Source organism: Taurulus bubalis, assembly GCF_910589615.1.
Source record: "Taurulus bubalis genome assembly, chromosome: 1".
Lineage (NCBI taxonomy): Eukaryota > Metazoa > Chordata > Actinopteri > Perciformes > Cottidae > Taurulus > Taurulus bubalis.
The window spans coordinates 29744421-29771903 of NC_136589.1; the positions used below are offsets into that span (position 1 = coordinate 29744421).

The window sequence follows — 27483 nt, forward strand, 5'->3', positions numbered from 1 at the left end:
ACAACAATAAAACCATTTATAGAATCAATAGTTATATAGTTAGCATTAACACTGGAAAGTGGAGAAATTCATAATGTTCATGAATGAAATTCATAAGGTGAGGTCGTCCTTCTCAAGTTTTGAAAAACTTGAAGACTCTTCCACTCTGAGTAACATTCAAGCGATTTTGTTGATTTAATTGACAGATCTTTAAAATTGATTTTCACCACAAAGAGTCATGCAAAAGCATACTTTTAAATATTTACCAGAGTTGTGCTCAGTATAAATAAGTCATTCGGCATGAAAAAGCATAACAAATATTGTGTTGGATAAAAGTATTAAGAACATCACACAAGCGCCTGTTCCTCAAAAAATGGAAGAAAGAATGCTGTCAAGACCAGCTGAGTATACGTTTTGACCTGCCCAATGCTCAGGAGAGGTGTGGCAACATTTGACCGTTTGTGATTAACATCCTTCTCAGATGGAATAGAACGGTACCATACTGAAGCAAAGTGCATTATGCCACACTCATGTTGCACTCTCGTTCTGATAAGTGAAGCCAATGCTAAAGTGCCTTAAACTTGCATTCTTTCTAAGAGCCAGGAAGGTGTAAAATAGACAATAAAGCAATGTATGCTTTAGGGCGTTGTTCCCTTGTGATTGACATGTTGTTACCACTGCGTTGTCTAGTCTGGGAGTTGTCCGAGTTTTGGTTTTACAACTTTGAGTTAATTTCAACACTTTGGTCGACTACACATGTCTTATTCAGCATTCAGACGTCTTAGCTTCATTCTCTCTTGTCACTTCTGGTTGCAAAAAGTAACAAGATAGCGACAGCCAAAAAACAAGATGCCGTTGATCAAGATACCGAACCGAATGTAGGAGTATCACAAGCACACACACAAACACACACACCTTTGAAATAATAATTCCTTTAACTGTACAGTGGTTTTAAAGATATAACATGAAAAGAGTGAGTGTGCTCGTGGTTGAGTGACACACAGGGTTGGAAAATTCAAAATTACCGAGAGATGGAAAAACATTGTTGGCTTGTAGGGGGTTTATATGGGATTTAAACACCAGCCATGTGTTACACATCAAACCAAACCTAAATGCTATAAAAACATGCAATACTACGAAAGCAATGATGATTTTATTTTACATGACAATTGATCAAATAGTGGCAAGTTTCCAATCAAAGCCATTAACAAAAGTAAAACTGTCACACACTAAGCAGATTTATATTGAATGGGTTCAAGTTGTTGTCATCTGTAACATACATTTCCATAGTTAATGGGATGGCAATATTATTTTATTTTTTTCTTATTTTTGCTGTCTGTGAACTATACGGACTATCAAAATGTATTTCCCAACATATATAAACATACACCAAAAATAACATGCAAATATGTAAAATATGAAGAAACAGAAACAAAAATCAAAATAACAGAAAACAATTCCCAGCAAAGGCCGCGTTCTTCCTTAAGCGGAAGTTGGATGGAGGGATTGTCCTACACGTAGTCTCTGCCCGGCTGGCCTGCAGAGCTGGACGGTGGGTGGCGGGGAGATTTCCCTGAGTCCTTGCTTGAGCAGTTGCAGCAGAGGAAGCTCCCTCCGATGATGCTGAGACAGGCCGCTCCCCATCCAACAAACAAGGCACTTCCGAACTCATATCTGTGAATTATTCAAACGTCACACTGATACTTATGCTTACATTTGGAAAAGACAAGCATTACAAGTCATCAATTGTATATACAAGCTGAATATATTATATTCAGTTGGGCTAGGTCTAATTCACGGCAGTAAAATTCAAAGATCACAACGTTATTTTAAAGTGAATTATCCAAATGTGAAAAAATATGCTTGAAAATAAAAAGAATGATTTGACATCTTGGAAGATCTGCTTATTTGCTTTTATTTCTGAGAGTTAGGAAAGAAGATTTATACCGCTCTCATATCTATACGTTAAATATGAAGCTACTGCGAGCAGCCAGTTAGCCTAGCTTAGCACAAAGACTGGAAACAGAGGGAACAGCTAGCCTGGCTCTTTCTAAAAAGTGTAAAAATGATAGGTACTTGTAGTGTTTCAATGTTATTCGACTTTATATGCTTATTGGACTCTACTTTACTTTTTACTCCACTACATTTCTGTGACACATAATTACCAATTAGTTTTCAGGTTAAGATCGTGTGTAAACAATTGTGTGATAATGTTAAATTGTCCAATATTATATAAAATTGTTTCTGCCCAGCAAGTAATTCTACTTTTGATACATGAAGAACATTTTACTGATATTACTTTTGTACTTTTACTTCAGAAACATCTTGAGAGAAGGACTTTTACTGTGTGTAATACTAATGGATTAACTGACTGGCAGGAGAACAACAGTATAATAAAAGACAGTTTAGTTGGCAAGTGGCCGTCCTCTTTGTCATTACACACAGACACAACAGTGATGCCCAATAATTACTGTGAATTCCTGACTGAAGGTGCAGAGAATGATGACCTCACCTAGAATTAGTCGGAGTGAATGGGTTGTAGAAGTCCTTGGCTATTCTGTTGCCATACCAAGATGTTCCCACCAGAGCAAGCAGACCTGAAAACCATCAACGGAAAAACATGTTATAACTTTGCAGGTTAAAAAATCTGTCACCTGTCATGTATCAACATTTCTATGAACCCATAAATTCACCTCAAGCCAAATCATCTAAAAGATGTGTTGCAATACAGTGGTCAAAGCAAAACACAGAGTAGTGTGGTGCAACATCTATAAGGCAAAAACATATCCCTCCAAGCAAGATGATGCTCAATCAGTGTGTGTCTTTGCTTGTGTGTGCATGTCTGAAATGAATGGACTCTGACCAGCGATGATGAAGATGACCCCTCCAGCTAGAGCCACTTTGTCCTTCTGCTCCGGTTGATCTGCCATACAGGTGGTGCACCTCATGCCCACCATGTTCACCAAGATAGAGATTAAGCTCAATATGATGGAGCACAGCATCAGCCCACGTGTGCCCAGTACCATCCCTGGAAACAAAGACATGACACAGAATCATAGATTTGAGCAGGTTTCAAGCAATTTCCCAGCTTTCTAATGGTTTTGTATTCATTTCTCCCTGGGTCGTATTCTTACTTCAAATACATATTAATTGCAAATAGTGATTTATTGTGACTACTTGCCTCTATTCCTAAATAGTCTTAAATAAAAGCTGAAACAAAACCTAAGCTTAAGAAATCTCTTCAGTGAATCTCGTTGTTCTTCTTGTTTACGATAGGCACAAAACAGGCGGGAGTGCAGACGACGTGAGTCACATCCAGCTAAGGTGTACTCGAAGCATTCCTATCTGATGAAGCACATATCTACCTTTTATCATATAGAAACTAGAAATCCATTTACAAAGGCTACATTTACATTTCAAATCCAACACAATCCATAACTTCTATCCCTCTTAAATTGATTGAAAAGAATACTTTTTTGTTTATCATCCAGCTGCTGGTATTTGAGGGACAAGTCTCAGCATGCAAGTCGTTTTTAGGAAGTTTTTGAATGACCAGAGGGATTCACACATTCCTCTTTTACAGCATACAGGCCAAATCGTACCTTTACAATTGAGACCTTTCCTAAATTCATAATTTTAATTTCCTAATTGAAACATTCTTTCATTATCTCATTTCTCATTGTCTTCCCACACCCATATTTTTGTAGAAGAAGAAATTATGACAAGGAGAAATGATTTAGGACACAATGTACTGTAATTGTTATACACTCACTGTGCTGTGCCTGAATTCACAGTATGATTAGTGGTACAGTATCATGAAAAACATGATATGTAAATCCACATTACCTGGTAGTTGTAGAAGTGAATCATACACTTTACACTGAACTTGACCAGTGCTCTGTGATACGCAGCTCTTCCACAGCCCTTCATACATTGCCTGAGCTGTGATGATGTTGTCTCCTGCATACGACGAAGCTTTCCATTCCACCATGGCTGTGGATGCTATCGTGCCAATGAGGCCCAGGAAGGCCAACGTGAACCCAAGAAGCTGTATACCTGCATTGGCCATCGTTTGATTTCAGAAAATTAGAACAGGTAAAAGATGAAAGTGGAGAAAAAGATTGAAAAGTTCCTAAATGTTTCTTGGTGTAGTTCCCAGAGGCTTGGGCTGGTGGATCTGATCCTAAACAGTGTTGAATGCCTGTGCATCCTCAGGGAACATCACAGAGGAGTAGGAGGATCCAAGAATGTCATCAACTCCAACTTCAGAGTTAGGAAGAGCACAATGACACCTGGTGGAGGTGATGGTCTCCTGCAACGACTGAAAACTCAGAGGACTCAAACGCACTAAAACAACAGTCACATTTTGTATTTACACTGCAACTGAGGTTGTGCTTTCAAACGCCATTTAAAACATGTTTAATGGATTATTTTCAATGATCAAGCTCTTCAATTGATGCTTCTCTGATAATGTGTTATTACTGTATGTGAATCTGCACTGAGGTTTTAGCCACGGTCTCTCGTTAAAGAAACTATGTGTCTTCAAAGACTTCCAGGTAAAAAAAAAAGTAATTATTAGTCGTCGTACTGGATGTAAAAGTAGTTATTTCTGATGGACAAAAATAATTACTGGCAAGAGTAACTTTTCTCATGACAGCACATTCCCTCTCGCATCTATTTGCCTTGTTTTGGTAAATAGTGACACATCTCTGACAGACTTCTGCTGAAGCTAATAGGAATACAAAAGACAGAAGACTCACTCACACACAGACAGTATTATTTCCATGTTGTATTAAAGTATGAAATGCATGTTTTTCTGAGTATTTTCTGCTCTGTGAGTTGATTTGTTGGACAAAAAGATTGTCCCCTTTTTCTGTGAGCAAATGAAACCATGGCAGGAGCTGGCCGCTGACCAAAGGTTTTGGTCTTGCCTAATACAAACTTGCCGTTTGCACTTCGTGTCAGCTGGCCTGTGGATTGACAGGGACATTTGTTTCAATGCTAAGGGGTCCTTGTTACACACAGGTATGTTGGATTTCATTATTTGTTTTCAGTAGAAAACTACTACGGCTTTTGCATTTTTATTTGACTTTGGTTTCCTGTTAATTCACAGAAACTTTCCTCATGTTTTGACAGTGAAAAATGGACAAAGAATCCGGCCTGATTCTGTTCCTGGCGCTGCTTCTCTGTCACAGAGGCAACACACAGTCACAAACCTCGTGTCCATACCGTTGCCACTGTTTCACTTCAGTCCAAATACTGTGTTCTGATGAACGGATGATATCTTTACCCAGGAACATGTCCAGGCAGGTCAAGGACTTTATCGTGGTCAATTCAGCCGTATCATACCTGTTCTCCTCCACTTTAGAGGAGAGCCCCCAACTCACCAAGCTTGTCTTCCTAAGTAATGCACTACGAAGTGTTCACGCTCAGGCTTTTGAGCATCTGACTGAGCTACTGGAGCTGGAAATCAGTGGGAACCCCTGGCTGGAGCACTTATATTTGGGGACTTTCTCAAAGCAAGGAAACTTGACTAAATTGTTGCTTAACTTCAACAGGTTCAACGCGGTGCTTCCTGGCATGTTTGACCATCTTAAACAGCTCGAAACTCTGCAGATGAAGGGCAACATCATATCAGATCTGCCCGCATTCCTTTTCCAGAACCTTCAGAATCTGCGTGTCCTGGATTTGTCCCAAAATAAGCTTGAAAACGTGACAAGGGAAACTTTTTCTGGTCTGGCAAGATTGGAGATCCTGAGAATTAACAACAACCTCATCAGCAATCTGACATCTAACATGTTCCACAATATTTCTCAGCTGACAGAGCTGCACTTTGAGGGCAATCAAATATCAGAACTCGCTGACGATATCTTCTTTGTGTTAACCAAACTGGAGGTGCTGAACCTCCGCGGAAACCTTCTAACAATTTTCAGCGATAAAATGTTTGGATTTGAGACAACACATTTGAGGGAGCTAAATCTAAAAGGGAACAGATTGACTAAGCTGTCCTCTCTAAGCAGTTTGACATCTCTTACCGACCTTATCTTGTCCTCTAACCAGCTCTCCGACCTTCCTGAGGACATTTTTAGAAATGTCACAGCCCTGGAGAATCTTGATCTGTCTGAAAACCAGCTCACCCTGCTGCCTGAAATGATATTTCATGATCTATCCAGCATCAAAGCAATCCATCTAAACAATAACAACCTGAGCAATGTTGGCAGCAAATTGTTTGAGGACCAGCTCCTCCTTCAACAGCTTTACCTGTCTGACAACCAGCTGGAAACTCTCCCACTGGGTTTTTTCGACCCTTTTCTCATCCAGCACACAGTGAGACTGCACGGGAACCCCTGGAAATGTGACTGCCGTATGTCGTATCTGCACGACTGGGTGCTGACAAACAGCAGAGATGTAGAGATGCTTGACAGGGTGGTCTGCGGGAGCCCCGGTTATTTGAGAAGACGGGCAGTCGTCTCAATCGACAGGGACCAGCTGGTGTGTCCGGTGTCTAAAGATGACACGCCGGATCTCAGGAGCTGTAGCCTTCAAGCTGCCGGTGACATTGTAATCATCAAATGTAAAATGGATAAATGTTCTCCACTGACAGTAAAGGTACAGTTTCAGGAGGATGACGGCAGCATTATGGAGCATATTTTGAAAAATGAGCCTCATTGCAGTAATGACTAATGAGACAATAATCGAGATCCCTGTTCAGTAGTTTTTCTTCTTATTCAGACTTTGTTCTCTGTGCAAACACACTATCATGCATTTAGCCATTCTTCATACAAAGAGTCACACTCTATGTTCTGACTGTCACAGTCAATACTCTAAACAAACATCTAACTCACCACCTGATATGCATGCCGCTGAATGATAAGCAGGGTGGATGAACCCTTTTTTTGTAAAGTTCAAAGTTCAACTCACTGCTTATTAAGATCACTGCTAAAAGGATCTTTGAGTACTCATCTGCTGACATGTTGAATCTCAGTAGATGCTTCTGGCTCCCTTGTTTATGTATACTAGCATTGTCAAACTGAACATCATCAGAACAAGTACAGAGTTCTTGCTTTGGAACAGCTGCTAAAAGGTCAATAAAATGGATTATTTGCTTCTTAAAAAGATTAGTTTGAATTGAAAATGTACAACACTTTTAAAAGGCAGGAAAGCAGGACTCAGTATTCAGATCCTTCACCTCAAGATCCCATGTTGTAGACCCAGTGAGATGTGTCACACCGCTGTGAGGTTTGTCTTGTCTTGGGTTCTTGTCTCGTAACGTCCTGTTTTATTTTGAAGCCTAACTCCCCTCTCGTTGCAGGTCACTTGCCCTTCCTCACGTGTCACCGGTCTGATTGTCTCCCCGATCCCTGATTGTTTCCACCTGTTCCCCATTACCCTCATGTGCTTATAGTCGGGTCTTCTCTTTGTCTTGTGCCAAAGTGTTTCGTCCTTGTCCATGCACCTAAGCCCTTAGCCACAGTCGAGTTTTCTGTTTCGCCACGTAAGTTGTTTTCTGTTTCCTCCTTGGAGAGTGATTTTTCGTTTGTTTAAGTTTTCTAGTGTAGCTTTGATTTGTGTTTTTGTAATCTGTCTTCTTTCCTCCCCTTTGGAGCTATTTTGTGTTTAATTAGTACTAGATGGTTGTAGAGCCTCCTGTTTAGGTAAGCCTTTTCTTTTGTCCCTTTGATCAGTAGTTTTCCTCCTTCGGAAGGGATTCATGTTTTAGGATCTTCCGTGTTTCTAGTGTTGTCTCTCCTTTTTTATTGGAGAATTTCCTTAGTAGGAAGGTTACCTTCCGCGAGTTATCCTTGCCAGGACTTCAAAGAGGCTCTGAAATCAATAAAGTGTGCTGGTACGTGATATCATCTGCATCGGAGTCCTCATTTTAGTCCAGGCCTGACAAGATGTACATGTCATCTTTCATTATAAAGCAGGTCTATGTGCTATATAAATACTGTATCTAGATGCTCAATCCACAAATAAATGCACAGAGCCCATGTTCAGGAACTGTGCTTTTTAACTAGTAAACAGGACTTGCATAAGGTTGTGACGTTATGCAACTATACAGTCACCGGGAGACGTGTCGCTAAACTCTACAACAAGCCCTCAGAAAAGAGACGTCTGTAAATCAGCGGATTTTTTTTTAGGTAAATCAACGTCCCAGTAGAAACACTTGAATAGTCCTTACATAAATAATGAAGTCGTACAAGTTATCAAATGCACTAATGGCCAAGTTCAGAGTTACTCCTTTCATGGGAATGAGAACGCGGCAGGATCGATATGTTAGTGTTCTTGCTCAATGGGCTCCACGGTTGCTGGAGATCCAGATCATTTTGAATTTTATATCTAACTTTTGCGTCAATCAGCAAAATCATAGGAATGAATGGCACAGTTCTCTTTATACATCCATGGTTGACCCACACAGTGAGGCCCAATCCCAATGTCCCCTATAAGAACTTAAACCCTGAACCCTCAGGGACTTACTGATGTCACCTGTTAAGTGTGAGAGCCTGTAAGGGCGTGACACGGTGCAAATATGAATGGGCCAGCACTTTGCTGCAATATGTCATGTTAACATGACAACGTCAACTAATATTATTTACACTTGTGGGTATTTATTTGATACTTTTTACTCCTTGATTTGAATGTCTTGTCTCTTTTCTCACAAGATGAGGGGTCATTTCAAATCTTTTTTTTTTGTAAAAATCTTTTTATATATCTATCTCTGCTTGCATTCCTCTGATTCACGTGTTTTTTATGGTTCATCTTAAATCCTTAATGTTTCTCAGTAAATGTAATGCGTCTTCATTGTTCCACTGGTAACCCCGTTTTTAACAGCACATTGCTATGAATTGTGGATAATTCCCACGGGCAAAATCTGCAGAAATGCTGACTTATGGAAAGGGTTCAAAATGTCTGCCAGAGAGCCTAAACCACTCGCTAATTTGACAGGGACACAGAACTAAACCTTCACGGCGCGGTTTAAAGTCTGAGTATGTGAAGACAGCAAAAACGTAGTTTCAGAATACCAAAGACTGGGCCAGTAATGAGTAAATGATGTGGGGCTTTTTACATTAAAGCACGTAAATCATTTCTGGTAGAAACCTTAACTCCAAGTAAGAACCTGTAAAAGAGCATGATATATCTCCTTTAACTAGTTGTATATACCACAATGTAAAAATACTCATTTAAGTCAAAATGTAATTAGAGTAAAAGTGTGGAAGTACCATCAGCAAAATACTTAAAAGTAGAATAGCTCTTGTCCTTGTTGTGATTTATACTATTGTGTCATATGTGATTGGATGATTATTACTGAGGTAATAATGTGAATGCAACATTGTAATGTTGGATTTGGTCAAGGTGTAGCTAAGTTTGACTATTGTATAAACCGTTGGTGGGTAGTTTTACTCGGCATTACATCAAATGAGCTCAACATCGCTTTTGTATGTAAAATCATGATCTATAAAGAAACCTGTTAAACATGTGTAGTGCTGTGCAAAATGTATAATAGCTTCATCTATAGGAATAGTATAAAAAAATTCTACAAGTAACTCACTGGCACACGTAAATAGTTCTAATTTCTTTTTTTACAGGATTGTACACATGAACCCTTCTAATCATCTCTGGGTTTCAAAAGTTGTTCGAGACCCTCTGATCACTCCACTGCTCCTGAACACTGGGAGGGATGATGAAGAGGGAGGGAGGAGGGAAGCCCAGACACAGCAAGGCTCACAGATGGCTACACCTTGAAGACAGCACTCTAACCCAGGGTTAATAAGGGTCAAAGGCCAGGGGGTCGATTGGGTCCTCCGTCCGAGTTGAATGACATCACAATTCACATGACAAAGAGAGGTGACAGTCTTACTCCCAAAGTTTGGAGTGATGGCATGAAATTGGAGGTAATCCACACTTGAGCAGAACTCTGGTATAACAAGATATTTAACATGTAAAGCACTCGGTTGTTAGCTAATGAGCAACAAGACATGTTGAAGTCTTTAAATGCATATCTTTATTCAGTGAGTGCCAGTGTTTATATTGATAATATAGAGCAGCTTGAAGAGTAATCGCGTCAGTCTAAGCAAACCACATTCTCGTCCACAAAAATTGATGGTACTACCACAAAGAATTATCAGCTCACTCTACAGTTTACCTCAGCTCTACTTAGTAATTTGGCTTTCCTTACTCTTCTGTTGTTTTTTACGGTCCACAGCTTTACTATTTTGGTTCACTTTCGTCATTGCTCATCAATGATTGAGTGACTACTGACATTTTTCAACCAAAACATTGATTCCACATGAATGCCAGTGTTTCTCCGTGATTGGCTCCATAATGCAGGTTTAAGCTTCAAGAAAAACCTTTTATGGAATTTATGATAATATTGCATTCAGGATATTCTTTATCTTAAGTTGCATAATATTAAAAACCCAAGTGTCATGTTTTTGGCTAAACAGTTTACATATTTCATACACATTTAGCCAAAACTGTGATTGATATATTTGGCTTTTTTTTAAATGTGCCATTGCCAGATTAATTTCAACTTGTGTTCTGTGGGGTTGAGCAATGACTTGTCACAAAACATATTTGTAAAGCTTAAACTATTGTTAGATATCGTCAAAACCAGAACACCTGTCAGCATCCATCACTGCCAATTACTCTCATTGCAAACTCTCAGCAGCAGGGTCTGAGGGCCGTCCTGCGGCAGCACTGACCCCCACGGTTAGATCCCATCTCTGTCCTGCTTAGTGGGCAGTTAGTGCCGGACACCACGCTGCATACAGCACCTCTTTAGATGGGAGAGGAAAGAAACAGGGGTGGAGACATTATCTGGTGAGACGCACAATGTCCAAAAAAAACACAAAGCGCTGGGGGGGTTTCCCACAGAGTTTAGACCGGCCTGTGAGGAGGGAGGTGGCGAGGGTTGGCCAGAGTCCTCGAGACAAAGAGTAGAGGTCATCTCAGACTCAATGCCTGGGCCAAGAATTCAAGAGGAAAGTTTTTTTATCTGAAAATGTAAACTAATTTTAGATCAGGTGTATCATCAATATTATTAATAATATACTGTATTAAAAACCCAGTGCATACGTCTTGAGGGCAAAACCATAGACATAAATGGAACATTTATCTTTACCTTGATTATGATGCTCATTGTTTCGGTGGGGTTTCAGCTTATTGTAAATTAGCTCAGTCATCCGTGAAATGATAACCACCAGTTGGTATTATGAGGGCAGGTGTCTATTAGATTCCCGCTCTCTCAGCCTATGAGATTGTGATACACATCCTCCATGACACAATGACCTAAACATCTCAAGGACACGAATAGGCCATTTTGCACACTCAGAATGTGAGCCTTTCTTACAAACAAGGGTCAATATGTACCCCTCAGTGCACCCAGGCCCCTGTGTGGAGGCTAAATTGGTGTTGCTGACCATATTAAGAACAGCTGACCTGATGTGGGTGTTAAGTGGAAGCAGAGATGTTACCAGAATGGTAATCTTTTGCATGATATGCTGTCTTTTGTCTAGAGGCTATAAGCTCCTTATCATCACATTACAATTATGCAGGATGAATCAAACTATGGCCCTATGGACCCTGCTCTTATACGCCTATACTTGTTTTGTTTCCAGCTCCCCAAGTTAGACATGTTTTATTATGAATGCATGCATGCAGTCTGAATTGAAGGGCCAGTGCCAAACCAAGCAGTTTGTTGCTGCAAAACAATTGAAAAAATACCTCCCACACTCCAACTACCAGCAGCAGAAGTAATCTTTGAAAAGGTAATTGTTTCACAACGGAACGACATACTCAAATGTTGCTCGAGTGCTCTTCACAAATTATGGTTTAGCAAAAGCCCTGTTAAGCATCATTCATTTCACATATCATGAATACAGTACCATCAGGTCCAAAGCTTGTCTTGTCATGGTTCCAAGTTTAGAGAGAACAGCCTTGACTTGTTTACATTTGAAAATGAAGGGTTAAAACTGAGCATCCTCTCCAGTGCTTCACAAAACCATTATCTGAATCAATGAATTCTGGCCCACACGCTGCAGCTGTTTTCCAAAGGGAAGTGGTTGAGGTGTTTATTTTTGTAGAGGACAATAAAGAACAGCCAAAGACACTTATAATCTGGCAACCTAAAAGTTAAAGTTATCTGCCAATTGCTTTGTTCTGATCTATAAAGCATAGATAAATGATGTATTATACATTCATAAACTTTTAGTTACAACTTATAAACCCTCTATAAAGTACCTAACCCCATCCCTGAAACAGAACATTTCCTGCCAAATCGAACTGTATAACCATTGGCTATAAATGTCAGGGCTGGGTGTGGTGAACGAAAACTCAGGTGCAGAGGAAAGAGACCGGAGGCACGTTTGAGTGAAGAAATCCAAAATGTACTTTATGTCAAAAACGAAACAAAACTAGGAACTGGCAACAATCCAAAGCTCCAAGAGGTGGCGAACACCATGAACATACACAAAACGAAGACAGTCTGGAGTATATACTGTATATGAGGGGGGAAACACAGGTGAAGGGAATCACAATCAGGGGACACACAAAAAAGCACACACACAATTAACCCAACCAACAGGGTGTTACGAAAAGAAAGTATCCTTTATTAATCCCCTTCGGGAAATTCTTCTCTGCATTTGGCCCATCCCTGGATAGGGAGCAGTGGGCAGCCCTGAGAGGCGCCCAGGGAGCAGCTAGGAGTTGGGTGTCTTGCTCAGAAAACAAGAAATGGTCTCAAGACAGATTACCTAACATCTTTTTTATATCAACTGTCATAAATGGAAGGGATTTTAATTCAGTCATCAACCGAGCACAAGACACGTCAACAACGTCACAACACACCAAAAACTGACACTCTACAGAAACGATTACACAATACATGACAGACTTAAGTCTTGCCGATTATTGGAGGCTACAAAGCCCAGCCTCCAATGAATAGACTACTTTTCACCAGTCCACCAATCATCACCAATCACCAATTTCAAGAATTTAGATTTTCCTGTGTATTCATTTGATGACTGATATATCTAACACCGCAATCCATCAAATCACTTATCAGACCACGCTCTAACCAGTCTAATCTTTAACGTACAACTCACAAACTGAACTCACCCTCAGATGGCGCATTAATATATCATTACTTCAAGACAAAGAATTCAACACATATTTAAAGAAAGACTGACTACTATTTCCATGCACTCTTACTCTGCCCACCAGTATAAAACCTCTGGAAAGAAATAACTGCTAAACTACTACTGTTCTTTGAATGCAACATCCCTTGATCCCCATCACTGTGCATACTAGGAGACTTGGAAATATTTGACACAACACATAAACAAATCACAACACCTCTTCTGGTAGCCCGATCTATGCCAACAAAACTATTCTACTAAAGTGTTACTGATAGGTGCGTCCACTTGCCTCCACAGTGGTTAAATATTTGAACAGAGCAGGTAACACTTAAACAAAACTCAGCCGTTCTTAAAACTATAAATACATATACATGATATTGCTATCTATAAAAAAACATCCGTATTCATTTAGGTATATGCACAAACCCAAATAGGACACACATTATAGAAAACACACACTCTTCCGGGGCAGACATTCAAGAGAAAACACTCACACAGACACAAACACACAACACCGAAACTGCTTACAAGATTATTAGAATATTGTCGCGATGATTTATTGACATTTCTTTTATACAATGATTTTTTCTTGATTTCCCTGATATAACAGGTCTATTTCAGTATTCTTTATGTTGTCCACCTGTATCCACTCCTCCTCTCTGAATGTCATTGTATTTTATAGTTGAAAATAAAATCAATAAATGGTCAATTCTTTGAAGAAAGTGTCTCTGACATTTCTGTCAGTTCTGATAACACTGAACGCCCCAACGTAATTGCTGCTGATATTATTATAACAAAGTTGGGCTCAAACTGTGCAACTGGATCATCTGAAGTTACAAACATTTTTGCCAGATTATTATTTTTGCTTTCAATTGTTAATATTTATATTATACAGCTTCCACTTTCAGTTCGGGGGGCAGGCACGGTCACCTCATTTAAGAGTAGACTTAAGACTTTCCTCTTTGATGGCGCTTATAGTTAGGGCTGTTTCAGGCTTATAGTTAGGGCTGGCTCAGGTTTGCCCTGGTCCAGCCCCTAGATATGCTGCTATAGGCCTAGACTGCTGGGGGACATTTTAGGATACACTGAGCTCCTCCTTTCCTTCTCTTCCTCTTTTCGCTCCTCCTCTTCACCTCTTCTTTCTCTCCTTCTGGATAAATGATTGTCTCTTCAATGCACATTACTAACTATTTTTTCTTTTTCCATGGATTCGTGGCTGATACAACCATGGCCCTGCTGATGCAACTGGCCTGGAGCCGTCCTGCCAGCCGCCATGGTCCTGCTTTCTCCTCCCACTGCCCCTGGGATGCCCCTCCTCTCTACCTCCTTCTGCTTAATGGGTCGTGGCTATCTGGATCATGGACCATGCATACTACTCATTATATGAATCATTTCTGTCACATTCATTGAATGTGCTGTAACTCCGTTACGTTATTCATTCTGGCCACATGACATCTATTGCTTCTGTCCATCCGGGGAGAGGGATCCTCCTCTGTTGCTCTCCCTCAGGTTTCTTCCCCTTTTTTTTCCCTGTGAAAGGGTTTTTACTATCTTTTTGGGGGAGTTTTTCCTGATCCGATGTGAGGTCCCGGGACAGGGATGTCATGTGTACAGATTGTAAAGCCCTCCGAGGCAAACTTGTATTTGTAATGTTGGGCTATACAAAATAAACTGAATTGAATTGAATATTTTCAAGAGGCAGATAGAAAACAAAGGAAGAGTGAAAGGAGACATCATGCAGCAAAGTTTGGATTCATACTGAAGGCATTTGGGTTTAAATAATGGTCAGTTCTTGGCTCACTGTGGCCCCAAAAAGTCAAATTCACTTGAAAATTGGATGTGTATCTACAATTGACAGTTTGGTTAATCATTTTAGCATGTTTCCTTTGTTTTCCCTACCAAATAAATTTGGCTGACTTGGAAGGTTTGTTTAAAACCTACGATCATGAAACTGCTTGTGTTTCTTGTCCCATTGGTTTTAATTTCAGGAATGTGGCCAATGAACTTAAGTACAATGTCATTATGACTTATAAGACCAAAGAACCCATTTCAAAAGTAAATCCCAAGTGGTAACAAACTACAAGTATCCATTCGGCTTCCCTTTATTTCTTATGAACTCTGTCATGTTGGCTCATGCCTCACACATGGTTTGTCAGTCTTGCCAGGATAGCCGGGCCCAAAAGTTAAGGCTAAAATTGGTGTATTTGTGTTATGGGATGTCTCACTTTGAAGGGACCCATGCAGTGAAAATGTATCTTTATTGTCTTCTTCATTGGCCTTCGTTGGCAAAGAAAACAAGAGCTCCGCTCCCTCATCCCGACATTCAACACAACATCTCCTTTGACGATGTGATGACTTGTGATGCAGAACCAAAGTCACTTGGTTTTAATAGTCACACCATTATCACTGTGTGGGTCCAAAGTGATGAATGTTTATTGTGTCACGCTGATACTAAATTCCCCCCCGGAAGCTACACTTCCATCAGTATGTTGTTGAGATTTTCAAAAACAACCAGCTAAATCAAAAAGGGATGAATTGGAGTGAAGGGACAAAGAGCATTGTTCATTCACTATTGATATCGACTGCATAATCTATTCATTAGCATTGATGTGAACCACCGCTGACTACTTCGACCCCGATTAAAGACCATAACAACCCTAAGAACAATATACCCCAATTCACCCACAGAGGCGGAGGCAGCGAGGGTTTCCGGTGAGTGTCAGGGGGAAACCGTCTCTACAAGCAGGGAGCCTGTCACTGTTGTCACTTTGTTTGTGAGGGGATGCCATCAATCATGGAGCACAGCGGACCCCGCTTCACATGAACTATTCTCTGCGTTACAATGTTTGGGAAAACACTGCATCAAACTGGGGTTTTGATGAGAGAGGGGATAACAAGCAATTAACAAAAGATGGAAGGAGGGGCCCAACACTGATAAACAGCACACATTTCCTCATGAGTGGCTGTCTATTGAAGCTCCTCCATCCAAACCACTCCAGGTTCTCCATCATATAGGTGTGGATAGGAGCGACCCGTCAGAACTTCACTGCTCCTCTTATCTGAACAGCCTGGCCCGAGGAGTTCTCAAAAAGCCTTTAAGACCAGGACCTTTGAGAGTGGGCAACAATAAGCCTTCTATAGCACGGTGAAAGTGACAGCATGGTCCTCTCCCCCCCTTACAGCCATTAAACCTCTTCCTGGATAAACAAGGGGAAGGCCCTTTATGAAGATGGAGAGGCTCACAAAGAGAGGAGACATTGAGCCACTGAGGGGCCCGTCTTTGTTTTTGTGTTCAGGGTCTTCTCAAAGGATACTCTGATAGAAGGGGGAGCTCTTATTTTTGTCTTTTACTCCTCCTTACTGCCAGTCTTCTCTCCGCTGTGCCAAAACAAAGATGTAAACTTAATTGACTGTATCATTTGCACAAAGTGAGGAGTTTTAACAACTGTTAGAGTGCCCGATTGATGATTTGATTCTCACTTACATGGCTCCTTATGTTAAAATGCAGAATTCAATTCAATGTTTGCTTTGCTTTGCTTTCTCAGTTCTTTAAAAAACAAGAACAAGTGAGAAACAAAGTGGTTACTCCTGCATGTATTTCTGTTCTCTTAAATTCCCTGAATTTCAAATCAGGAACAACCCAATGGGCATGGACTGTGTGCCACCTTTTGATGCTGTCAAAGGGAGGCCCTGTCCTCTGGTGATGGGCTGCCAGGTCTGTGGATGGGTTGCAAGATTTAGGGCAACATGCTGTTGGAGCTGCGTTGTCTTTGGAGTGTGAATGAGGGGCACCTGTGACCTCTGGTCACGCTCTGCTTGTGGCCTGCTGTGTGAGCACCACGCTCAGGACACACGCTGGGACTGTCAGCTCTTCAACTGGCCACTAAATGGATAATGATTGGACCAGCTCTGCAGGTCTGCTGCTGATAAGATAGTGTGCACGCACACAATTATAGCATCAAATCAGATTTCCTGCAAGCTTTTGAAAAGGTTGAATCGTTATAATATATACAACATACACTTAATCCTTGATTAATTAATTTAGTCTGGTCTTCATTTAGCCCCGTCTTTAACTTTACGATCATGCCTAATCTATTTCAGCATGATTTCCAATCTGGCAGGAGCTCAGACAGACCTGCATGCAACTGACCCTGTACGCCTCTTGTTTCCTCTCAGCTTCCTTCCCTCATTAGAGAGGTATTTACTTTCAGCCAGAAAGCAGGTTTCACTGTCACTGCAAAGGGTCAGGTGTGGACCACGCACCCAGGAAGAGGGCTATAATTAAACCACGGGATGTTAATTGAAACGATTTTTACAGTTTTGAGATAAAGTCAAAGTGTAACTTATAACCTATAAATAGCCTTTATCAAAGGTAGCACAGGCTCACCTGCCTCTAAATGAGTGGGCATTGGCATGACAACCTGATGGGGTTTTTGAGGGACGAGAGAGGACAAAGACGCCACAGCAGCAAGTATTGCATCATAGAAATATTTTATTCATCTAAAAAAAATACAGTGCTTTTCAAGGATTTTCCTGACCATGTGTCGTATCAAAAACAAGGAAAATCACAGCAAGCAAGACACCAGGAATATCTCCTGATGTCCATAATAAAAACACAAATATGTGTGTAAACATCCCTCTGAAGTGGGTTTTGAAAACATTTACAAAATGTACAAAAATAGGTTTTAGTGTGTGATAGTCCTTTTCCTCGAGCTGAATTCCTACCACGGTCTCCACACAGAGTCTAAGGTGAGCTGAGGTGCAACAGGTGACACGTGATGGCTGTTTTGTGCTCCGAGAGGCATAAGAGCAGCGCTGGGAACAAGAAAAGCGAACTGTCCATCCCGTGTTGGCACCACCTGGAAGCCGCCGTACAGCTTTATCGCTTCTGGGGAAGCGTGCATCGATGAGCCACTTTTGGAAGGCATCTGTGGAGCGGAGGCCGCTGTAATCTGTGTACCCGTCTGTCCGAGTCCCAGAGCAACCGGGTGAGGTGTGTAGAAGTTCACAGTGTTGATTTGGGTCACACTGGATGCCAGGTGGCTGAGGAGACGAGTCCTCACCTCTGTGTGCACCCCTTCACATGTAGAGAGGAAACGGGTGACCTCTCCTACACACTCGCTGAACCCAGCTCTGTATTTACCCAGGACGGATGGGTCTGTGTTCACAGCAGCTGGAGACAAAATATAAATATATACAAATGAATATACAAATAGATAGATATATTGAGTATGTGTGCTATACTGTAAAGCAAATATTAAGAGATTACAAATATTATTATTAAATAATTGTCAAATTGGCTCACTTGAATAATATATAATGTATTCTAATCATTCGGGGCTTTGTGAAATCAAATCTTAAGGACAAGCACACCAGCTGTGCGTGAGCAATCCATCGTGGAGACTCTGGGAACATGTTTACCATCTAAAGTTAGACATCCAAGAATTACTGCGCGCACATGAACATCAATCCATGCGCTACATACCAGTCATCTGAAGTCGCTGCAAGTTCCTGAGGTGCTTCACAGTCATCTCAAGGATATCCGCCTTCTCCAGTTTGGAGTGTCTGGAGCTCTAAACGGACGAAAGTGACGATTAAATGCTGAATCCTAATTGTAATCTATCTTATTCTTGTAATAAAGATTTAGTGTTGAGATCCTTACATCTTTCTTGAGTGCGTCCAGGATGAGAGTCTTCAGCTGGCCCAGACTCTCATTGATGCGCGCACGTCTCCGCTTCTCCATGATTGGTTTGGAGGACTTGAAACAGAAAAGAAAAACAGTTCATATGACATGTTTCAAAATAAAACCATAGATGTGAAACAAAGGAATATTAGCAAAACAATCTGTTCTGTTCCTACCTTTCTGTTCTCAGACTGACTCCGGGGTTTTTCGGGTGTGGAGTCCCCATTTTCCGGTGTGGCAGCCACGGCAGTGGGAGAATTTCTCTCTAAAGTACCGGCTGGCATCTTCAGGCTTACAAATAAAACTCGTCCAAACTATTCAATCAATAACAGAATGATGCGCAGCAATAACACAAAAGTCAGTTCCGTGCAGTGAGTCCCGCTTACACCACAGAGCAGTTTACTGATGACAAATGTCACAAGTGACTTCTGTCTCCTCGCCAAACTGACACCCAGTCCGCTCCTGTTTCCAGCGCCTGGGGTTTATTTATAGAGACCCCGAGCCTGCACGCGAGCGGCTCGTGTGCGAGTTCCCCGAGTTTCATCATTCTGTCCAATGGGCGCGCGGGACACGGTGCCGGGAGGCGGCTGGCTCGTGCGACACGGCGCTCCCATTGGCTACCTGTCAGGATGCTGAGATACTATTCCACAAAGAAGAGCTACTCGGTTTAAGTAGTTCTCCTGCAGCGAGTCAGGTGCTTACTCTTAAACGAGCTAACTGCCTTATGCTATTGTTGGAGATATGCAAAAGTGGGTTTATTGAAGATGTTCATAACGCATCGGCTGAAGCAAATGTGCTTGTTTGCACAACTGTTTTGCTTGAATACAAAATAAAAATAAAACGTTGCTCAGCAGCTGCAGCAAACAGATTAGAATGTAATTAATGTTCAATACATTAGTCGATTTGGTGGTTAAGTCTTTTCTAATAGTACATTTGTTAATGCATTAATTGTTTAAATTGATTTAGTAAAATACATATATAATTTGTTGGTTTTAGCGTCATATTGTTTACCTATTAATACAAAAAGTTTTTACTCAAAACTACTCATCACAAAGTATTTATCATTTGGCACATTTCGTCTTTTAAATAAACAAAGATAGAAGCTGTTCTATGGGTATTTTCCAACACTTTTACTCAGAGTTCATGATAGGTGAGTTGAGTAAGGTGCCAACCACACATCCCAAAAGTAAAACCAACTTTAATGGATATGGAGGTTAATTAACAATTACATTATGTGGCTCAACAGCCTGAAAGTTCAGTTATGCAACACACACAAAATGCAGCTTCTGCAACAGGACATCCTTTATTTATTTAATTTAAAAAGCTGTCCAGAGAACTTATTCACTTCCAATTGTACAGGTTCTTTATCTCTGTGTGTCTGTTTTAACACACTCGCACACAGACACACTTTTTCGGGGGTCACCGAGTGCTTCAGACTTTGAGGTGAAGACCTCATCCTCTGACACACTCCAGGCCTGATGTCCAGTGAAGTAGAAAATCTCTGGCACACTCAACTGTCCTCTCTCGCTGCAGTGAACTCTGACACCTCCGGTCTGTTATCGCAGGTTGAGGGCAGGAAAACATAAAGAGATATACTTCAAAGAATCTGAAGACTGATAACAATAATTAAGTTAGTGATATATTATGTGGAAACTTCCAAAATCTTTTAGGCGACCGCATTCATTTTGTGAAAAAATCAAAACATGAATTTTCGTTCGTGAAATATTCTTTTGTCCATAAATGACTGAATTACTCATTGACGTTCATAAAAGCAGTTAAATCTGTTGTGTTTTTATATCAATGATGTCACTGCTTTAATTCAATCTTCAAGGACATATCATTGATTATGATACAAAAACAAATCTACAGGGCTAATCTCTGGGATTGAGGTCAGAATTCAATTCAGGTTATTTTATATAGCCCAAAATCACAAATACAAATTTGCCTCGGAGGGCTTTACAATCTGTACACAACATCCCTAAATGCCTAAATTATATTTAGATATTCTGTGTATCCAATATCAAACTATTATTATTATTTATTTATTATTGATAAATGTGGCACCATTTCAACTCCGATTTTATACTTTAATTTTTCTTTTTTCAACACTTTTTCAACACTTTTTTTTGGAACGGGTTACATGTACAAAATCCTCGCATTATTTTCCATTTTCATTTATTCCTTCTTTTTTGCCAGACTACACTCGCTAATAAACCCATTTTAATGGCTAATAAATGTATGTATAGAAAATGCTTTTATTATTTTTTTCATCAACATTCAAATTTAGAAGAAAAAAAAAACAATCACACTGAATTTGTTGAGATAAATGGAAAAAAAAGGCTACTTTATGTTAATTTGCAAGAATTTTACAAAACAAATACCGAGGATTTTTTTACCCTGGTTTTATAAATAAAAGGTTATGGAAAAAGTGTTTTCCTTGTTGTGCTGCATGTTCGCTGATATTTGTATTGACAGACATCTCTGTCTCTCCAGGTTTATCATCAGACGCCTCTATCCTCCCTAATGGACTTCAAACACTCTCCTTAAAGCACCTAAATCCTCAGAGGTGAAATGACCCCAAAAGCCAGGTCAGTGTTTGCATCCACAGTTTCTTCTCTGTGTGGGAGTGACAACTTCAAGCATCACTGGCTTCTTTACCCGAGTCAATATCAAATGAAGTTAGATCAAATCAAGTCAAACTCCTAGTCGAAATGGGATTTAGATAAGTGGATCAGTGTTGATGTTTTCTTTGATAAAATAACTCATTCAGGAGAAGAGGACTGTTGCTCTCATTGATATTAGAACATAAAGACAGACTTGTTGTTTTTTTAGGTTAAACTCACAAGACACAAAACAAAATAGCTTATTGAATGTACCAAGTAAAGTGTTTAGCAGGAAAACAGGAAGCAACATGTAATGAGAAAAGTGACGCTGTTCTATCTCTGGCCAACTGCTCTTGTAACATGAATCTTCTCATGGATGTTTTAACAAGATGCTCCTTTGAAATAGTCCGAGGTTCTGCTCACAGCACATGAGAGGGTTTCTGGAGAAGAGGCCACACAACAATAAATTACATCCTATCAGTCCTGTTTTCAGTGAGCCTGCTGCTCTGCCACAAACAACCCTTTATTGTGCGAATGGTGATGTGGACATGAAGTTTATAGCAGAGCCCTGATGTGTATCAGTGTGGGAACCCTGGAGTGGGCGGCTCCAGGGAGCCAAGAAAGGGTGAGGAAGCTATCAAGGTCAGCATGTGACTGATAACCACAAGTTCGAGGAAACAGGAGGAGAAAGATATAAATACTTTTGGGTTTTAATCTTAATAACCGGGTCAGAGTCCTTCCTTAGACTTTGATCCAAACAAGATAAACTCAGAAAAAATAAGCCTCTTCTCAGATAGCCAAGTCCTCTATAATCAACTAATATTATGTTGTTGTTTTTAATACCAATAAATTATGTTTTGTTTTTTTAATTATCCCTATGAGACAACAGGATAGCTGAATCGTCTACAGACAGAGCTTGAGCAGTTTTCTACATGTCATTAATATAATGTCATTTTATTGTGGATACAATTAGCTTTCATACCTTGGAATTACTTCTCATGTTGTGGAGACACATTTCACCGATTGCAAAGTAGAATTGACAAAACATTTTTTTTAGAGAGTAGATCAAATGTGATAAACCTCTCTGCAGTCTCCACACAGTTGCCACCCTCCTGCCAATGTCCACCTGGTCTGAAATCTATGGCCCCTGCCTGCTTTCTCCTCCACCGAGCCACCGCCGCCATGTGGGCAGTGAAATGACCATCCTCATCATCAAATACTGCGAAGGTTTTCCTTTCAACTGCTGGTATGAAAACATCTCAGGCCAGGAGGGGAGGGCACAGACAGAGGGATCACTTAAACATCTCATCCAGCGCTCTGCTCGCTCTCCGTCCCTTCTTCTCCCTTTGAATTCCCCCTTAAAGAGGGGAGGGAGGCCCTCCCATAGCAACTCCCAGCCCCTGGCTCTGCCTGCCTTTTGTCCCCCTCCCCAACAGCAGTTTCTGCTCCAGAAGCCTTAGACAAGGCCTCCATTAATTGCGGGCCTGTGTGGAATACACGTGGGACAATGGGCCCAACAGAGTGTCCGGCCCCCAGACAAGGCTGGAAACAAGTGGTACAGGAATCCGGCAGAATAGACTCGTCCTGGCTGATGTCACTGAATACATTTACCTACCTCAGAGCACATTCACTCCGAGCTTTGTTTTATTTGGACAAAAAAAAAAGAAGGGGAAGGGGGAGGTAGCAGTATCAATAGAGGAGAGGAGCTGAAGGGGGGGCTCAAGGATGGGAAATAACTGGTCGTCAAGGCGACGTGCTGAATCAAAAATATGGTCGTATTTAGCGGAGGCAGAGATGTAAAAAGGGTAGAGGGCATTAGATTAAACCCTGCGTGAGATAAGAAAAGGCTGAAAACAGAGGTTTAGTTTTTTTTTTGCGTATTCAGCCCTGTTTATACGGCAATAAAGAGCAGATAAAGGAGCGGGAGATTAGCAGACTCATCTAGGCTCATGTTTGTCAACAACAACCTGAGTAGTTTCAAGTCAGCTTATTCCAAGTCAGTACACCAGCAGAGAGGATGCTGAGCTGTGGCAAGGGAAGCGGAGGAGGAGAAGGGGACCATAGCAACTGGTATTTCAGCATAACAACCTGCCATCTGTCACCTAACGTGGTGGGTTCTTTCTCTAAAAGATGCCAGCATTTAGATCTTCAACTTGGAGGCAAAGGCAATGAGACTGAAGTCTTATTGAACTCTAGGTCTCCCCCTTTGAAAAGGAAACCAGTCATCGCCTTATCCCTCATCAAATTGAAAAACGCTTTTTGAGATTCTAAGAGAGGCCTCACATTTAATTTTTAAAACCCAGACATGAAAGTGTTCCCAAAGCACATTCAGCAGTGGAGAAGTCTTTAAAGGACTAGTTAGCATGTAGATTATATGCATTTCAGTGCATTGTCAAAGTATCTAAGTGTATTTACATGTTAATATGTTCAGGGATACTATCGTCTTGAGAAGGTGTTGGGGGGAGGTTGGTTAACTGTGTATTTTTCCTCTGTGGACCATGGGAATGTGATTTCTTTGTGTCATGAAGGTTCAAACACATTCCTGTAAGGCCATGGATATTATAAGCATTGATTCCTTGCGTAAAAACAACCTGTTGATCCGGACTATAAAGTGAAGCTCTTGTCCATAGCATTGTCCTTAGCTACACCTTAAATTATAATTTTTTTCTTTCTGATGGATAAAAGACCGTATAATCGGTTGTTTTACACCAGCACCGAACCGAAAAGCGTCAGCATGAGCCCTGCTGATGCACTGCCATGGGGTGTTCATCCTGATCCAAGCTTAGTCCATATCCACGAGTGTGTTTGCATTAGGATTTATGAATGTGAAGATGGTCCATTCTTGCCACTCAAGATGACTCACAAGACCAGCGTTTTGGCCACTTACGCTGTGAAAGCCGCCTGGGGGATGCCCTTTCAGCACTCAAGGACCTCTGGCTGAGTCCCCTTCACGCGGGAGATCAGCCTCACTTGGGAAAAAGTCCCTGGTCTTTGCAGGGGGAGCTGTCCTGAGGGATGGCGCGCTCCTTGTCCCAGGGCCTCCCTTCTTCACCTGCCGGCTTAGTGCTCATCATTTATGCACATAATCCCTGGTTAGTGCATGTGATCCACCCGGGCCCGGGACCAGGCCCCAAAGCCTCCCCTGCTCACATGCTTGCTGGGTGGCTCCTGGGTGGCCATGGCAACTCTCATCTTCTCATGACAGTTAGGCTTCAGTCATGGCTCTAAGTCCCTCTTCAGTCTCTGTGCGCCTTTTTCCGTCAGCTGCTCTCTGTCTCCTAAAGCCCTCCCCTGTTTGTGCGTGGCTCCATCTTTGGCTCTCTGTGTCTCTTTTCTCCCAGTGTGGCTGTTCCCATGCGTCGGCCCAGCTGAGTCTGCGAGACAGACTATAACTCAGCAACAGTGTGACACGTTCAGGGGCCACAAAAGTGCATTAATGCTATTCTAGTTTAAATTTAAACTACAGATTGTGGACCAAATGAAGGCCTGACCTCATTTCTATTGCATGTCTGATCTGTAAACTGAGATTGTAAGATACACTTGTGCACTTCTTTTCAGTGTGGTCACTCCAGGCCTCTGAGTGCAGATCATCTTACGTCGGCGCAACCCCGCAGCCTCAACCATTAGTTTGTTTAAAGTGCTGAATATCGCACGGGCCCTCGAGGGAGAGCGAGAGGCAACCCAAGCAATGTTGTGTGGCCCCACACTAACAAGTGTCACAGTGATCCGGGCCGGGCCTCCCCCTGTGTGAACGCCATGTGAGAGGCGGCTCCATCCATGCCCCTGCCACCTCCACACAAGGCCCTCCATTGACTTCTAACCTGTTGAGGGACCACGGGGGACAAAGAGCTGCGGGGTGGGGCCCGTCCCTCCAACAAGCCTGTGAACAAACGTTAACACGGCTGCATCTGTCCACCCCCTGAATCACTGAATTTATTGACCAACCACAGAGCCCATTCAGGTCTGGAAGAACTGATAAAGGAAGGGGGACACGGACGCCAGGAAGGGCCGGAGCAGGAGCCCATGCTTACGGGACAGGAGGGAGGAGAAGGCCTTTGTGACCGTCTGGTAGGTCACAGACCTTTTACCAGACGTGGTTGCCTTTGTGTCATCTGTAAAATGAAGCCAACCGTAAGTGAGCATCAGGTTAGCCTTGTGTCCCGACTATAAATCAAGACAGGGCCTTATGAGTGTCCAACTACTTTCAGAGAAGCTGCAGCAGATTGACATCTGCTCGCAAACTTTATGAAGAATAAGGGAAAGCATGGGTTGTTTGACAGGCACATTGAGAAAGCACCTGAAATTAAAACTTTTGCTGCGCAAAAGTGTGCAACAGTGGCCGTTACTCTACAATTTATTCTAAGCAATCCTGATCACTTGGCGGGGACTGTTGTGAGCAAAGAAACAAAGACTAGGCCCAAAGCACACAACTCAGACAAAAAAAACGTATGGGTAAAAGAGAAAGGAGATGAAGTCCAAAATGTTTGAAACAGCGCACGTCTGAGCGCAAGCTTGAGAAAATCTTTGTGAGCGAGTTTCTGGCTGTGAGGAAGAAAGGCTGTGTGTTTTAGCTTCTTTATGTCTCTCCACCACTCTCCATCTGTTGCCCCACCAATACAAAAGGAATACAGCAGAGAGTACACAAAAACGCATATTGCTTTGTGGAGAGGCAACACTATCCACCAAACTACATCGCAAACACGGGTCGAAAGCAAGACATCTCGGCTCTGTGCACACCAGTGTTTACTGAAAAGATGATCCGTGCAAGTCAGGGAGACACACATGAATTCATGATGCCTCCTCATCCTCATCATGAATATTCCCAAAAAGGCTCTTCCCTGATCTGTGGGAGATTCTTTTCTTTTCGGTACAAGCGAGGACCCCCTTCCCTTTTTCACCGTCCCCCTTAAATCCACCCATTCACTGCCTATAGGCCCTGATCTCCACATGAAATGATACCCCTCTTTCTCCTCCACTCTCGCGCCTTTAAGCACCCATATGCCAGGCAGCGAGGAGGCTGGGAAAGCCCATAATTGATCAGTAAGTCTTGGCTGAAAAAGTGTGACCAAGGTCAGCCCCCCACGAAGCACGCAAGAGTGGCTTAATATACACATTTATTGGGAAATGTAATGGGAGTTCTGCAGAGCAAACACAGGGATATTTGTTGCCAGACACTGAAACATTTTGTTAGAATAAGAAAATAAGTACAAATACTGTATTGCAATTTTCAAAAACGTATTCCCTTAATAATGTCATTTCTTTTTTTTTTATCTTAATATAATACATGTTATTTCTTATGGTAATAAAGACGAAAATTAGGTGACTAATTCTCATATTTCCCTCACATTTACTTCATTTTAAACTGTAACTAGAAAAGTGTGTATACAACAGCTGTAGATAGTTACATAAAAATATATACAAATCAAATGTTACAATCAACCTTTAAAATAAAATTGGCACAGCAGCAAGCGTCTCATTGATTCCTTTTGATTAATTATATTGCTTTAATTAATTTTCAACATCATTCCTGTACAGTACCGTGGGGATGTTAGACGCTTTAATAATTTTTCCTTGCAAACCAAGAAAGCCTTATTTTGAGGAAAAGATCTTTATAGTGCAATCAACGGATACAGAAATGGTTTTTGATTCTCTGATTAACTAAAACACTTTATTTCATGCTCGCACACACACATACACACACACACACACACACGCACACACACACACACGCACACACACACACGCACACACACACACGCACACACACACACACACACACACACACACACACACACTTTTAAAAAAGGGAGACAGAAATGTCTGCTTCTCTCTTCCACAGGAAGAATTTCCACTGAAGGAACTCTAAGACACAAATGCAGCAGTGGAATGTTTTCTGTCTTAGAAATACAACAGTACCAGTTAAGTGTCGCATGTTTCTTTGAATCCATATGACCTAAACTGTTTGACGATTTTTAGATTTCTGCAGCAGCTATTGATAGTGGAAGACTGTATGTTTTTATTTTCAGTGAAGCAGAAAGATTCATCGAGTGCTTTTAGGCCTTAAATGGACGTGGTTCAAATA

General features: G+C 41.4%; 3 protein-coding genes across 3 annotated transcripts; 1 reads left to right on the forward strand and 2 right to left on the reverse strand.

The window, feature by feature from the left end:
- Window positions 1-1113: 1113 nt before the first annotated feature.
- Window positions 1114-4107, reverse strand: cldn1 (claudin 1). Its single transcript, XM_079226397.1, has 4 exons — window positions 3826-4107; window positions 2843-3007; window positions 2492-2576; window positions 1114-1653 (listed from the first exon to the last, which is right to left on the reverse strand). The coding sequence occupies exons 1-4, from the start codon at window positions 4046-4048 to the stop codon at window positions 1491-1493; spliced, it is 636 nt and encodes a 211-aa protein (XP_079082523.1). The 5' UTR covers window positions 4049-4107; the 3' UTR covers window positions 1114-1490.
- A 1014-nt stretch (window positions 4108-5121) lies between these two features.
- LOC306751508 (uncharacterized protein) lies at window positions 5122-6663 on the forward strand (the record flags this gene model as incomplete). Its single annotated transcript, XM_079235089.1, has 1 exon — window positions 5122-6663. One exon carries the CDS (start codon window positions 5122-5124, stop codon window positions 6661-6663), a length of 1542 nt encoding a protein of 513 aa, XP_079091215.1.
- Window positions 6664-17836: 11173 nt separating this feature from the next.
- Window positions 17837-19082, reverse strand: LOC306736350 (transcription factor HES-1-B-like; the record flags this gene model as incomplete). The annotated part of the gene is made up of 4 exons (XM_079217975.1): window positions 17837-18288; window positions 18601-18688; window positions 18778-18873; window positions 18975-19082. The coding sequence occupies 4 exons, from the start codon at window positions 19080-19082 to the stop codon at window positions 17837-17839; spliced, it is 744 nt and encodes a 247-aa protein (XP_079074101.1).
- Between the last annotated feature and the right edge of the window lie 8401 nt (window positions 19083-27483).

Coding starts and splice junctions, on each gene's coding strand:
- cldn1 (XM_079226397.1), bottom strand. CDS start 4,048: ATGGCCAATGCAGGTATACAGCTTCTTGGGTTCACGTTGGCCTTCCTG. Junction 3,008..3,825: donor TTCACTTCTACAACTACCAG/GTAATGTGGATT, acceptor CTTTGTTTCCAG/GGATGGTACTGGGCACACGT. Junction 1,654..2,491: donor TTCACTCCGACTAATTCTAG/GTGAGGTCATCA, acceptor AATAATTCACAG/ATATGAGTTCGGAAGTGCCT.